The 16,332-nt window shown below is 42.8% G+C and overlaps 1 protein-coding gene across 3 annotated transcripts in view; it reads left to right on the forward strand.

Annotated features, from left to right (window-relative positions):
• Window positions 1-16,332, forward strand: part of RASGEF1A (RasGEF domain family member 1A) — a 175,068-nt gene that overhangs the window by 144,390 nt on the left and 14,346 nt on the right. Inside the window, exons 1-3 of one of the 3 annotated variants that reach the window (XM_069796177.1) lie at window positions 1,937-2,091; window positions 4,786-4,965; window positions 11,475-11,603. In XM_069796177.1, the coding sequence (XP_069652278.1) occupies window positions 2,065-2,091; window positions 4,786-4,965; window positions 11,475-11,603 (336 nt within the window). In that variant the 5' untranslated portion in view covers window positions 1,937-2,064. Of the gene's footprint in view, window positions 1-1,936; window positions 2,092-4,785; window positions 4,966-11,474; window positions 11,604-16,332 lie in introns of those variants that run through there. The other 2 variants (XM_069796176.1, XM_069796179.1) reach the window with 2 other exon arrangements.

The following is a 16,332-nucleotide window of genomic DNA, read 5'->3' on the forward strand; positions in this document are numbered from 1 at the left end:
AGTAAGGTGGGAAAACAGATTAGCACAGAAACAGAATGAGATTCGATACTTTGTTTTTCATGCATACTTATTTGCAGGCTTGCTGGTGTTGTTCTTAGCTGTAAATATTAAACAAGTTATTAGAAGGTGGTCATAGCCTTGAAAAAGGTTATCATATTTATTATACAGTGTTAGCTTATGAACTCCTACCTCCTGCTTTTGATAAACTTTTGTAAAGATGTTAGTTTTGAACAAGACTTGGCAAAAGCCTCGTTTGAACAAGACTTGACAAAACTTGTCCCTCACCCTCCTCTAGTGTTACACACTAACATCCTAATGTGGTACTGCAGCAGGTTGGACCACCGGGTTCAAAGCTCATGCCGCCTGGGAGTTCTTCGGTGTCCAAGGCATGCAGGGCGCTGTAACTAAGGAAAAACTCAGAGTAAACAGGTATCAGATCTGCTGCAACACCTGCATGCTCTAAATGTTGTGGAATACAGCTAAGATACAGGAGTGAGACTAAGAGCAAAGCAGACTTGGCAGGGAGGAAAAGGACTGACTTTTCAAGTTGTCACTTAAGAGAAAAAGCTAAATTAAAATAAGGAAGATAAACTATACAGCAGATCTGTTAAGATTTGGAAACCAAGAAGGAATTTAGTAGGCAAGCAATAAAGATGACGAGTAGCTACAAATCTTTTTAAAGTTATTGCGTTTTTAGGATGGATGACAGTGCTTGTCCTCAAATGGCGAGCGAATGTGAATATATTCCTTATATTCTTGAGTATGTGCATGTTTCCAAATTCGTTTGCCCTGCCCACCTACCTAGACTGGCATGCTTACTTCCAAAAAGGCTTTTCCCACATTAATCACCATGGAAACCAGCGAAGCCTTCTGCTACATGTTCAGAGCCATTAAATAAATAAGTTCAATAATAAAAATAAAATTAATGAATGCCTGGAGACAGTGGGGTAAATACTAAAACGTGCCAATTCGAGTAGAAAGAGAAACAGGATGGGAAAAATACATTTACATGGGGGAAGGCCGCAAAGACGGCAACCCTCAGTTGCTCCTGGGTGTAGGTGAGGCGGCTAGATGTACCCACCGAGCGTTTCCACGGGAGATCAGATTCTAGATATGCGCCCAAGCCTGCGTGTGAAACAACGGTGGCTGGTCCAGCGCCAGCCCTGCTGTCTACGACCAGCCCCGAACTATCAGATGACTGGCTCAGGCAATTCGAGAAGAAAAACAACTCTAGCAGAAAGAATAATAAAAACAATTATTAGCAGGGAGGGTTGGGCGGCATCCCTCAGTGCTGCAGTAATTACATCGGGCGCTACCACGCGTGCCGGCGTAAACAGCTCAAGAGGGAGAATCGCCCGCCGAGCCTCCTCTCGGCCCACGTCTCGCACAAGGCCGCGCCGCGTGAGGAGCTGGGCCTCGCCAGCCGCCCGGAGCTGGGCCTGCCAGCCCACCGCTTCGCCCTCTGCCCCGCCGGGCCCGGGGCCTCCCCAGGCCCTTGCCGTGCTGGGGAGCTTTCCCCGCCGTCGGTGGGAGAGCACACGCCGGTGAGGAGCTTTCAGAAATCCACGCGGTGCTTGGGGTATGAAGAAGAAGAAAGCCGCACCAAAAAAAAACAACCGAGCGGTCTGGTCGCTTAAGAACCTTTTTCTGGGGGAAGAAAACGCAAACCAAACCCCAACCAAACAGGAATAAGCCCCCCACCCCCCAAACCAGAGAGATCAAGTGTTTCCACCTCTGACAGAAACGCCAGCGGCCAAGACCCGCCTCAGCCCAACCCCTGCCGAGAGGGACGAGGTGACGGCCCGGCCGCCCACGGCCACAGGCACGGCGCGCGCCCCCCCCCGCCCCACGCGCGCGCGCCCCCCGCGCCGTTGACTCGGCTCCGTTTGAACCGGCCACGCTCGCGCTCAGCCAACAGGGCGCCGCGCTGGGCCCTGACGTCACGGGCGGCGGGAGCGGAGCGGAGCGGGGCCGGGCCGGCCGCGCGGGCGGCAGCTCCGCCACGGGCGGGCAGAGCTGTCAGCCGCGGGGCCGCCGGCGCTGCCGCCCCTGCTGCCCACGCGTATGTACACGTCGCCCAGGAAAATGAGGGTAAGCGCGTCGGGTGGGTCGCCGCCGCCGCGACCCCCGCCCACCCTGCGCGGGCACCGGGGCGGGGGGACGGCGGGCGGCAGGGCAGAGCCCCGGGGTGGCGGCGGGTCGGTGGTACCGAGGGGGGGGGGACACCCCGTGGCGGTCAGAGGGACGGGGTGGGGGGGGCTTCGCCTCCGAACTTGCCCTGCGGCGAAGCCCGCCCCGCCGGGGTCCCGCCGCGCGGGGGACGCCAGCGAGCGTCTCCCACCGCCGGCGGCGGCGGAGCGGGAGTGCTGCGGCGGGGAGAGAGGGGCGAGAGGGGGCCGTCCGCGGCCCCCGGGGTGCCCGACGACCGCCGCCGCCGGGAGGGCGCAGGGGGCGGCAGGTGCCGCCCCCGAGGAGCCGGAGCCGTGGCGTAGCGCGAGTGTCAGAGGAACGCGTGGGTGACGGGGGCCGCGGGGGCTGCGGACAGAGGTGTTAACGGCCGCCCCCTCAGCGGTCGGGGCCCTGGGCTACGCTGGGGGGGCCGGAGCTGGCGCCGAAGGAAAGGGGCGCCGGTGGCAGCAGCCAGCCCCGCCGGGAGAGCCGGGGCTCGGCTCCCGGCCTTCGCCATCCGGCCAGGAGCCGTCGAGGCTGCTCCCGAAAAGGGTCTGTAAAAACAACACCGGTGCGACAGCGAACGTCTTACCGGAGTTGAAAACACTTGATGGCAAAACCGGCACCCGTTTCCTCCTAAAGCATCTTCTCAGGAGGTGCTGGGTTGGTGGTTAACTTCCCGTAAAGCCCTGTGCAACTTCATATTATTAGCTTGAAGTGCCCATCACAGCCTGTCCAGCCTGAGAAACGGCTTTCGGCTTCATTGCTACGGACCTTAAAAGGGAAGAAAACAAATTGCTGGCGACTTACATAGTATGCATAGCAAAGCTGGCTGCTTCATCATATGCTCCGGTGATTTGTCGGATTGTTGTGTACTGCAAAGCTTAGGCCTAACAGATAAATCTGTGAAATACCGAGTAACCTTAATGCATGTTTGTGCAGAATCCTCATTTTTCATTTCTTTTGATACGCCATTAGATACTGAATTTTCTGTTTTATTTGACTCTGTCCTGAACTTCTGAAACTGAACTCCACTCCTTAGAGTAGTCTCCCTCCTAGTCGCTGTTAAACAGCTGCTGTATTTTAACTTCCCTTATATCTGTGTCACGTACAAGTACATAAAAGTCTTCTGGTTAAAGCCACAAAACAATTCTACTTACCAGCTTGATACATAAGTAAATCTGTCACCTTGATGAACAAGTATTGTTAATACTGATATGTTTTCCTTACCAACGTACCTAGCATTCATCTGAGCTTAAAAACAGAAAAATGTTTTGTATCCCAGGTTGTAAACATGAATGATCGCTCTGGAGAGTTTGAGAGGAAGAATGTGCCTTGCATTAGAAGAATACAAAGTAGTTTTGCTCTGCAGTTGTTTCAAGAGCTACCTAAAACCAAAACAAACACACAAAACCCCACCAAAGCCCACACCTTATAGCATTTAAGGGTTTAGGTCTTTTAAACTAGTTTTTGAAAAATTGCTAGAGAGCACTTAGGCATAAGACTTGAGTGCAGTTAGAAACAGCTGTCAGTTTAAAGGTACTGGTAATGGCCTAATCCTCTTTACCTACCTAAGCGCTGTTCAGAGTGTGATAATATCACATTTGTTTCATAGATGTTAAGACAGCAGCTAAAGAGTTAATGCTGCCTTCTTTGCACTTTACCTTCTAAGCAGTCTTAACTATCTCAGCAGCCCGGGGCGGGGGGGAGAACTGTTTTGATACTGCTGCCGAATAGTATTTTCAACCTTTACATAGAGTAGCAGGATGTTTTGTTTAGCCTTCTGCATGTATTTAAGCTGTAGCCAGTTTAAAACAAACAAACAAACAAAAAACCCCCACAGTTTACTCACAGTTGGTAACTATGGTATACTGATATAGCTTGTGGCCAAGAGGAGGGGGGGTGGAAACCCCAAACCTTCGTGTGGCTTTGGTGTTGCAACAGCAGGTTTGTTTCCTAAGCAAAAATCTCCAAAGAGACTGTTATTCGAGTTGGCTGTTACAGTATATGTCACAGCATTCAGTTCCACCCAGTTCACGGTTTGATGTACAAAAAAAGGCAATTCTGCTCAGACAGTACATACCCTACTGTTGCCAGTGATGTATATGTGCAGGAGAAGATGCACTACTGTCGAGACCTGGATTACATCTAGCTACAGAAGTGGTGAATGATTTATCATCACAAATCAAGTATTTTGGTCAAAGGTCCGACTTCAAAAAGAGGTACATTAAGGCACAGTATTTTTTGTTTGTTTGTTCAGTAAGGCACTGCTTCAGTATCTTTGAAATTCAGAAAGCATTTTGCATGTTCATCCCTGCATAGTTTTATGCATAAAGAGCCAGGGGAAAACTGGGGAGAAAGGAAAAATCAAGCACAGTGAGGAAAATTTCTACAGCTTCTGTATCTACAGCCTTAGTGACATAGATTAAAGTACATTTCAAACCCCAAAGCCAGCTTACAGATGTGTGACTGCTTGGATTCAGAACTTAGCTCGAATGCCCAGGCTGCGTTCAGTGAAATATGTAATTGTGTTTAATGTATGCCTCTGCAAAACCCACACATAAGGCATCCTGAAAAAAAGCCTAACCCTTTCTCTTTTTTTTGCCGCTTCTGCAGGAAACTATGCCCCAGACACCAATATTTTCCACCATGCTTGGTTCCAGTTGTAGTGGACAAGTGCAGCCAGATATGGGAGATAGGTGTGTGGACCCTGTTTATCAGGATGGGAACCTTGTTTCTGGATCACTGGAGGCCTTGATAGAGCGGCTGGTGCCCACCATGGACTATTATCCAGATGTAAGTAGCCACTGAAGGGTTTTGGGTTTTTTTTTCCTTCCCATGGTTTTACTGCATTAGTATCTGGATTGGTGCTTCTTCAAGAAATTCTACCTCCACCTGATTCAAGATTAAGATGTAGGCTAAAGATGCATTTATTTTACTTGCAACATGCATTCACTAAAGATGTTGCTCAATGGGGATACTGTCCTTTCTGGTTTTAAATGAGAACACTTGTTAGAAAGATAAAGCCGTGTTGAACCCAAATGGGTGCCTTAAGAACCAATTAAAAGCAGCATTAGCTACAGAATTTTCAATCCCTCTAAGCTGCTTTAGCTCTAATGCAGCCAAGATTAACTACTAACCAGCTCCTACCTAGGGAAGCAGACCTGAAATCAGCTCTAGTATTTTTTTTCCTTAATTTTCTATGCATCTCCTAGTTAGGCCATCATAAAAAAAACGAAAATAGGTTTTAATTAAAATGCTTTCTTTCTCAAGACATTTTAATGGGCCAGCACTGTAATAATGTATATTTCTGAGCCTGAAAATGATTTTGGAACTGATTAAACATCCTCAGTGCAGTCCCCTGAAGTAAATACTACTTTTAACTCCAAGGCATGCAGTAAGATTCTGAACCTAGGATATTATTAAGAGATCACTTTATCACTTAAAATTACCCTTGTATCCATTAATGAAAGATGTTATTTAAACAAGTTGCCAAAGATCAGAGAGGCTATATAGCATATATTCCATTTGAGCTCTGAAAAAGTGGCAGCTATGGCAGAAGCATCCCAGCTCTTTGTAAAAAGACTAACAAGGGGGCAGGAAATTGCAATCACTATTAACTTGCATGTTGAACTTAACGCCTGCAGTAGCAGGCTGTGCTGTATCTTCTTGTATGTTTCTCAGTCTAATTCATATAAAACTTGTTACTGTGGTTTCACTTCAGTCATGATAAAGTCCCTCCAAGCTCCCACATATACACCACCCATCTTCACAATCACCATGCACATTAAAGGGACTCCCCATATGAGAGTTCAGTGGGTATAAGCGGCAGAATTGCCAGCAATCATCAGTGGAAGATTAAAAAAAGCAAACCCAGGATGTTTTAACATTCCAGTTCAAAGGTAATCCTAAACCTTGCATTTAAATATGGCTAACATACAACTGTACTACCTTTGACAGATGCTGACTTAGTACCAAGTCCTTTATAAGATACAGAGGGATAACCATTGTTAGACATTCAATCTCCGCTCCCTCTCCCTGCCCCCAAATACATATTGTAGAACAGACATGCAGAAGAAAGCAGCGGGTAGAGCCAGTATGATGTACCAGTGGAATAGCTTTAGGCTGCTGTAGTTAAGCCTTCCAATGAGTCAGTTACTTGTCTTTTGTGTGATACTAGAATATAGTTACTTGCTGCTTGGATTTCTGGACTATAGCTAAGTTTTTTAAGGAGTTGCCAATGCACATCCCTTATTGTAACTTGTAACATAAGATCTATTTACAACACAGCTACTCTGAAACTGGTTCCATAAAGTGAGCATTACTTAAGGGGTCTACAACTTATTTTGGAATGCTGTTAGTTTCCATCGTGCTATCCCATACCCCATGCAAGGGAGCATTGCAAACCAAGCAGTCACGGACCCCACCCTGGGAGGCTGCTGTTTAAATAGACAGCAAGCTGACAGCTGAGAGAGATACAACAGAAGCAATCAAGGGAACTCCAGGGACAGAGACATGGAAAACAGCATTAAACCAAATTCATCTCCTCTACCGCAGGACACATGCTTTTAGTTAAATCAGCTCACCCAATTTAGCTGAAAGGATTAATTATAAAGTGAGTACATAAATAAGCTTTGAACAACATAAAGAAGGAGCTGTATTTGAGTCATCCTCAAATCCGAGTTTCCTGTTCCAGTTCAGTTGCATGTTTATACTTAATTTCATGCTCATTTCTATTTTCAGTTGCCACAGAGTGTTAGAGTGATAGCCATTTATGCTGGTATCCTGTCAGAAGAGTGGCCAATACTGTATGTTTAAGAGAAAGGTATAAACACCTCTCAGTCACATGTCTCTGGCTATACATGCAAAGGCAGGCAGCATGGCATCACCTATTAATTTGCACCACGAGAAGCTATTGGTAACCTTAGCAGAGATTACCTTAGTTTCAGAGTGACATATGTGTAAGTTGCAGTATTCATCCAAATGTTTTGATTAGTCCATCTGAGCACCACACTTGGAAGGCATTCCCACCTGTGTGGACATTAAGCTAAAAGATCACAGTAACCTTCCAGACAGAAAAAAAAGGGCGTGGGGGAAAAAGCAAACACAGAGTATCTTTCTATGCTGGTTACAGAGGCAAAACAAAAATGTATTTGCCATGTTGGCAGAACATGAGACAGGCAAGGGAGGACGGGAAAGATAAGGGCCTACATTTGTGTACTGCTCTTTTGAGGCTTGTTTGTGTACAGGGACTTGTTCAGCACATAGAAAAATGTATACTCATGAGACAGAAGAGTTCGGGAGGTTAGGAATGGAATGTACCAGTCTGCAACCCTTGTGCCCAAGCAAGAAAACGTTTCAAGAAAATATTTCACAAACAAGAAGTTCCAGAAAGAGCAGTGAGAGCACAAAGAAAATATTTTTCTTTCTTTTTTTCCTCCTCAAGAAGACATCAGTGCATTCTTGGGTCAGAGATTAACAATTCCTTCTTTAGGCTTGTGTGCTCACACTTTTTTTTTTTTTAACTATAATTCAGATCATCTCTTAGCAACAACTGTAGGCACTAAAGGAATCTGGCTTCTTATTCCCTTGTAAAGCACAAGCCCCTTTTATATCAGCTTACGTTGTTCCAAGTGCAGAAAGGACTTTTTTTTTTTGCCTCTTCTCCTAAATACCTGTCACTTTTGTAGGATAAATGGAGCTTAACTTTCAATCTCATAGCTTATGGAAGCATTTTTTTAATCAATCTTTGTCAAACCAGCTAGCTTCATAGCTAAATTTCCTTCTCCAAACCATCAGCTTCATGATTAGGGGACTGCCTATGAGATAGTGTAGGTTTTTACACTGTTATAACATTTAGCCTATATAGGTATAGTAGTGCAGGTGCATCAAATCACAGAAATCCTTGATCTAGATAAGGCATGTGACATTAGTATGAAATATTTCCTATTCAAAATAACTGTGATCCTAGGCCCCAAGACCTACTGCTAAGCTGAAATGTATGGCTTAGTTCAGCCTGAATTTTCTTTATTGGATAGGGAGTGGCTGTTAGCAGAGAGGCAAGGAGATGGGCGTCAATACTACTGTCAAACCTATGATCATTAATTTGGTTCTTAGTTGCAGTTACTCCTTGTCTATGCCAGCATAAGCAACAAAAGTATGAACCCCCCACCCCCAGTTAGATAACAATATGTTGTAAACCAGCATATCTTGATTGACCATAATGGAACAATTTTGTTTTCCAAAGTAGTGAACCTAGTTCCAGGTAAGTGACTTAAAAAATTGACTAAAAATACAGCAGGTGGGTTCCAGAAGTAATAATAATTTGTTTCTAAAACCTAGTAGTCCAGTGTTGTCTGGAAAAGCACTGCGTGGGTCCAGTACAGATATTGCTGATTAGAGACACATCAGCAACCCTAAAATGGAAAGTACACACTTCTATGGCCATGTATCTTCCTGCACTTGCCAGTTCAGCACTTTTTTGAACATCATGTAAAACATATCAAAGAAACCAAATAAAAGCATAGGCCATCTGGGTCACACTTTTCTTGCAGTATAACAATAGGGAAATGATACTCTGAGTAGGCCTTTCTCAGAGTCACTCTGGATAAACACTGTCCCACATCACACAAACTTCCACCAAGGAGACCAACACTAGAATTGGTACAAGAAGCAAAATTACATCTTTCCTTAAAAGAATGTGTTCCAGCTTATCAGAGCAAAGGTCACTTGCAGGGCAGTGTGGCTTAAGTTGTGGTTCCCTGCTACTTACATGTACAGGCATCTTTCAGACAGGCTTCTAAACTCCCAAAACAAGAATGTGGTGAAGGGATGAAAGTATCAGAAGTCCATAACTTTTTTTTTTAATTCCCCATCTCTCTCAAATGCAAAATATGATAAAAGTGAGGGCTGCTTCATGTTTCCAGAACAAAAATTTTCACACAACCAGTGACAGCTGACACACCCAACAGCTAAATTCCTTTTCCAGATAGTCCAGACTCACAGTTTTAAGTTCAGAGACAACACTGATAGAAATGAATGCAGAAGTTGGCTACGAAAAAATAACAGAGGATAACCAGGCATAGTTTAAAACACAAACAACCCCAACCTCCCCCCCCCCCCCCAAAAAAAAAATCTCACAGCCCAACACTATTCTTTCTCTTGCTTTCATTCCGAATGGGGAGTGTAACAGTTTAGGGATCATTCCCACATACATAAGAATAAAAGATGTGATACGTTATCCCATAACACAACAAAGTCCCCTTTTGTGAATCAGGTTAGCTCTTCAGCCTAATTTTAGTGTCCATAACACACTGCATACCCTACTATAGATTTTTATAAAGCTTCTCCAAAGCTGACACAATGTCATCAACTGTTTCTAGATGTAGGCGTAAGAACTACATTGAATTTCTTTCTTAAATTAATGAACTTCCATTTTTTATCATTGTAACTGTAAAAACCCCCAAATTCTGGAAAAGGACATAAACAAAATACCAGACAGAAGCCCAGTTTCTTAAATTTTCCCAATGTACACTTGTGTGGGATGTTTGCAACCACGCCATCAAGAATGGAGGCCACGCTGTCAGTGTCCTGTCACTGCCCTGGCCACCTGCTCGAAGTCACCAAAAGCCTGATTGTTAGGTGGCCCCAGCTGTCCATCTTCTGTAGGCATCAGTGGAAGCGCTACTCAAGAACCTGATCCGTAATGTCCATCCAGCCAACCCTTCTCCTCCTCTCTTCCTCTCTTCATAAACAATAGAGGAGGCAAAGACTATGGATTAACTCCAGTTCTGATTGTAGAGAATTAATGCTGCTCCTAATTTAATACATGAACCCCAGTGCTAGTAAGATCTTCAAATCAGAATGAGCATTTTAAATGCCTCAGCTATATCACACTCCACTCTTTCCCTAGCTTCCTCCACAAGCTCAGGACAGAGTTGGATGTTTAACAGATATATGCTTAATCTATTATACTGTTCACTTACTCCCAGAACACTGTGACTTTTAGTTAGTTTTATTTTGTTAAAAAAAAAAATTCCTTTTCTCCCTTCTGATATTTGGAAGTTTTTAGTGCTAAATTTATATTATAGGGCACGCTGAGTACTGAAGAAGTGGAAACATTTTTCATTAATAGCATGTTTTATTGTGATTAGAGAGATAAACCCCATAATTTTTTTGAAGTCCTAAAGATACCATTATTGTTTAACTACAAGTGTGTTTTAGAGACTGCAAGCAGCAGAATTTGGTAGCTGATAGCAGAGATGCCACATTTTAGACAGGTGGTCTTAAGTTTTTAGAGGTCTCAATTTACTTGCCAGTCCAAGGTGGTATATGTGCACATTGACTATTTATATGCACACTTAGCTGTGGCCTGCCAAATCACATTTCTAAAAACATGGTGCAAAGTAACAGTATACACTGCAAACATAATGAATGTTTATTGAAATCCATTGTCAAGGAGATCCCCTACAATTTCCTAACTCCAAATTTTGTCAGAAAGCACTTCTGTTTTTCCTTTAGGCTTATGAGGTGCTACTGTCATTACTCAGGAAATTACATTCAAATACGAAGCCAAATTTCAAACACTGAAGCAAGACTAGGGCATGAAGGGATTCTCACTTCAACTGAACTGTCCAGAGTATGATTCAGGATACATTGCAATACAGCTTTTAAAATACAAATGGAGAGGCTATTTCTAATGAGAAGTTATAATTGTTGGCATTTATTAGCAGTGTTCATACTCAAAAGACTCTGAAACAGGCCCCAAAGAAGTCAAGCTTAAAACTAAATTATTGTCATATGGCCACAATCCTTGTGTCAGTGATTGTGGGAAAAAAGGAACAAAAAACCCTCATACATGAAGAAATTACAGCTGTGGTTTGGAATACACATGAAGCAGTTTTCTGCAGCTCAATGAAAAACAATCACTCTTAAAGAAACAAAGCAGCAGAAATAGTGGTATTCAAGAGGCATAATGCCCTACATCAGACATACTTCATTTGTCTTTTTGGCGAGTGATGACTAGTTGGGCATATTAAGTTTGGCATTTTAAAGGGAAATAATTTAGGAATCTGAAAACACCACAGTTAACAGCCTTGAAGCCTACAACATTTCCTTTTTACAGAGCTAGAAAAGACCACCACGTCTCTGGAGGCAGGAAGAATTATAAAAAGTTTAAATGAAGGAACGTTACATTTGTGGTTTATGGAATAGTTTTTCCAAGGAAGACGTATTATTTCTGTTAAAGTTATACAACTCAGGGTTTTTTGGTTTTTTTTGTTTTTTTTTTCTCTCTGCTTCCACAGAGGACTTATATCTTCACTTTCCTATTGAGTTCACGAGTCTTCATTCACCCACACGAGCTCCTGGCTAAAGTGGGGCAGATCTGCATTAAACAGAAGCAGCAGCTAGAAACGGGGACTGAGGCAGAAAAGGTAAATAAAACCATTATGTCCTTCAGTTAGCTGTGCTACTGTCCTTTATTTCCCACTCTCTTTCTCGTTGTAAAGCTAAATAGATTGATAAAGAATAAATTGAAATTGTAATTGGCGTGTGTTACTGGATACACTTTTATTTGGGTCTTTTTCCTTGAAGTACTGTTGCTTCTTTGCTAGCCACAAACATAGGTTATGTACTATCTTACCAGTTGGATACAGCAGCTGGAAATATAACTTTGCTCACGAGCTACAGGTTGGTGCTGTGCACTGGAGCTATGTGTATCTGCCGTGAAACCTGCCCCGTATGTCGCTTTGCACTTTCAGGCTTTCACCTTTCTTGAATCTGATTCCCTCTTCTCCAGTCACCCTCATCATCCTATTAGAGTTGAGTGCTCTGCTGTAGGTTATTGGTGGGGTGTTTTAACTTGATGTAACAGTAAATCAGAAAGTTACTTCTCACGAAAATTAAGGGACGCACTACTTAAAATGGTAGCCTGTGCTGACACATGTGACTGTGCAGTTTTACTACCACCGATTAAACCAAACTGGATCATTTACAGTACGCTCTTAAAACCATCTAAGTCTCACCATTATGGAAAGTGTGTACTGAATGGCTTTTGACTGAAATTGAAGTACCAGAACAGTGCAAGATGGGACACACATAAGAGCTGCAGAAGCAAGGATGAAATCAGCAAGTATTTAAAGACCTAAATTGTTCAAATCCTGGGCACGTTTTGGATCCATTATTCTGTGGTGAGAAGTTACATGCTCACATTCCTGATCTTCAGCATGTTGATAGACCCATTTTGTTTTCTCTTTATTGTATCACAACTGAGTGGGGAGCATAAAAGGTAACCCTGTGGTTTGGCAAAACAGAGCTTTTGACAGCAATACTGACCTAAGGGCTTCTTTCTCCCCTACTATTCCTAGGGCGCAGTCTCATATTATGTCACAAAATTATTCCACAGGAAAAACCAACCACTTAATGCAAACTGGCTTTCATCCAGGTCAGTCCCCTGATCTACTTGCCCAATAGCTATGTAAATTGTTTTGTAGGTGCTGGGGAATTCAAGGGGTCGGGGAGAGAAGGTGCAAGAACCAGTGCACTCAGCTTTGTACACAGAAGTGATAACTGTTCCCATTGCCACTGCCAAACTAATTTGTGACTGAGCAACCTCAAACTGATGCTCTGTAAATTGTAGTGGTTCCTCAGCAACATGTAACTAAACAACAGAGGTAGGAACTTGTAAGAGATGCTGGGGCCATCCAAAATGTGGAATGAGTAAAGCTGATCTGTAGACATATGAAGAGTGCTGTCAGTAGCTAGTGTTAAAATACATATGTGAAATACTTGCATTTAAAAATAATGGGATACAAGATGAAATTTTTATGAATAACAATATAGTTGGGAGATTTTAAAATTAAAACAGTATCTGGGGACTAAATCACCTGGCTGTTTAAAGATAAGATACTAGTTGTAAAGGAGTATTATTCTGGCTTTTCAGCAGATGTGTTAAAAAAATCATGGCTTCCACACTGAAATGAAATAGGATTACATCCTAACAACAGGATGTAAAACAGAGCAGCTCATATTCCAAACACCCACGCTCTTACACCTTCTGCTGACAATTTGGAAATGGGCCTACAGGAAAACCAACAAACAGCAGAGTGACATAAAACATGAGTGTTTGGGAGGTTGCTTTAATTTACATGCTTCGCTGGTTGCTTTTCCTACTATGCCCTTGATCCCTTTCTACCCCCTTAATATAAACTGTAATTTTTTCCTGCCCACTAAACACAAAATTCTTGGGAAACACTACATAAACTTCTGACATCCCTCTCAAATGACTACTTTACTGTCCTCTACTGCAAGCACCTGTATGTTTTAGAGAATAGTTTGGCCACTAGCATTTGCAAACATTTGTTTTTCTATCTGGCAACAAATAAAAGCTCATTTCACACGCAACATATAAATTTTCAAGACACTCTATGTATTCACAGTCATAACTCGTTAAGCTATCATCAGCTACCAGCACCTTCTAATTAAGTGGCTTCGTAGCAGGAAATAGCTGGCAAAAGTCGTTTAAGCAGCTCTGATCATTTCTGATAGAGTTTGCTTATGCAAATCTCTCTTAAGATGAGAAGCTGGCTGACTTGTTGCCTGGATAGCATGAGTTGAAAAAGTGGCAAGGAGCCAGATTTTGAGGTTACACACCACAATACTTATCATTCCTTTGTTTTTGACATTAATGGCTAGCCAAAGAGTCCTACAGAAGACAATCCAGAGCAAAGTGAATTAAGAAGAAAAACGCTCTAGGATGTTGTCCTGGTTTCAGCTGGGATAGGAGTTAATTTTCTTTCTAGTAGCTGGTATAGTGCTATGTTTTTGATTCAGTATGGGAATAATGTTGATAACACACTGATCTTTTCAGTCGTTGCTAACTAGTGTTTAGACTAAATCAAGGATTTTTCAGCTTCTCATGCCCAGCCACCGAGAAGGCTGGAGGGGCACAAGAGATTGGGAGGGGACACAGCCAGGGCAGCTGACCCAAACTGGCCAAAGGGGTATTCCATACCATGGGACATCATGCCCAGTATATAAACTGGGGGGAGTCGGCCTGGGTGTGCGGATCACTGCTTGAGAACTAACTGGGCATCGGTTGGTGAGTGGTGAGCAATTGCATTGTGCATCACTTGTTTTGCATATTCCAATTCTTCTATTATTATTATTATTGTCATTTTATTATTGTTACTATTATCATTATTATTTTCTTCCTTACTGTCCTATTAAATGGTTCTTATCTCAACCCACGAGTTTTACTCCCCCCCCCCCCCCCCTTATTCTCTCCCCCGTCCCACTGGGTGGGGGAACAAGCAAGCGAGCGGCTGTGCGGTGCTTAGTTGCTGCCTAGGGTTAAACCACGACAGAGGTCTTGGAGCCTGCTTAGAGTCCTTTTGGCCACTCATAAAAAAGAAGGGTTTCACAGTTTAAGACGTCAGTTATAATATACAAGTCAGTAGTTAAGCTTGACCAGAAAGGATAAAATTTAACTCTCCATCAGCGCATTAGAGATTGGAAAGACCCAAACAAGATTGTCACAGGAAAAAAGCACTTGTATAGTATTATTCAGTGGAAAAACCTGTTGTTAAAATTGCGGTGCATTATTTCTGCAGCTTGAAGGTATTTTTTTAAACCAAAAGCTAAAGAATAAAGAAATAAAAAGAGAAAGAAGTTAATTTCTATTAAGCTTGTCTTGCCCATCTCAGAATACATAAGTCCCTTCAGAAATTATGATTTCCCTCAGTTTTTGTTACCAATAAGTTCTCCTTTTTAAAACTAAAAAATCAAAACAATACTCATAACCAGGTCATTCTCATTAAACCTCCCTTTCCTACAAGCACAGTACTGCTATTGCCTTCCTTTCTAATTGGTAGCTGTTTCTCAGTCCTGTCTGTCTTGTCTCATGCAGAACAGGGCTGATCCACAGTACTTAAATTAATAGAAGTATTTTTCTTCTCAAAGAAATATTTGTGGGAGAATTATTCCTTTAGACTCCAGAGAGCTCTGTGTTAGGCCTCACAAGGGGAGGCTCATGTCTGGAGTAGGACTACAGAATAAGTAGGTTGGTAGGTTTATTGCAACCATGACAAAACGGAAAACGCGTGCTGCTACCCACATATCTGTGTGATTTCTATCTAGGTTATCACACAATATATGCATCAAGCCTGTCACGCAGCTTTGGGGTTCATCAGACTGCACATGAAACAGGAATCTCATGTTTTGCTATATTAATGTTTTTTAGTGTTGCTCTCGGAAAGCATACCTTATTTTCATGAACATTAAAAGCATCTGATAAAACATTAAGCTGTTTTACACCTAAAGGGTAATTACACAAAGAGTAATATGGTTTGCAGTTTGTCTTGCAACAGATGCCTAGTTTTCCATCATGAAGGAAGCAAACCCCAGCAACTCATAAGCAGATACATGGGATATCAGTGTTCATATGGAGATACTTGCCATGGCCTAAGAAAGGGTTTTGGAACCTTCCTGCCCCCATCCCTCCTTTTTCAGTTTCAAAAGTTAAAAAGAAAGGATAGTCAGGATAATTAAGACCAAAAAACAGTTCTGTAGCAGCTTTTGGTAAACAAAAATGGAACGGGCACATACCTGTTAAGTTTAATTGAATGGAAGCACACTGCCTGCCTAATAAATTCTCCATCACCACCTACAGACTATTATTTTAATAATGTCAGGTTCCATGCATTTCCTAGCAAAGTATAAATTTTCTTCTCCCCAAGGCAGACAACAATAATCTGGAACCCTGTCCCACACTGTTTAGAAATACCTTGAAGCTGGGCTCCACAGGAGTGGCATTGGCAGATATTGCTTTGCAGGAATGCCTACTGCTGGCAAAGAGAATGGTGATGTTTTCTTTTTGCCTTCACTATCCAACTATTCTGTACTTCTCTCACTAGCAGGATCAATTAAGTGCTATCAGTAAAAACAGCTACAAAAAGCATGCTACCAGAATGCAGTTTGCAGCTGTGGAAAAAAAAGCTAGAAAATTCCCTTCAGACTTCCAAGGAGCACTGGCTCATTTACACATTGAGGATTCAAGGGTGTATGCTTTAACTTCAAAGTTCTTATTAATATTCCTGCTGACCATATACCAGTGAGGTGGAAAAAAAAAAAAAAAGGCAAAAGATAGCTTAGTTTTGTTGACTT

The sequence above is a fragment of the Haliaeetus albicilla genome, chromosome 11 (assembly GCF_947461875.1).
Source record: "Haliaeetus albicilla chromosome 11, bHalAlb1.1, whole genome shotgun sequence".
NCBI lineage: Eukaryota > Metazoa > Chordata > Aves > Accipitriformes > Accipitridae > Haliaeetus > Haliaeetus albicilla.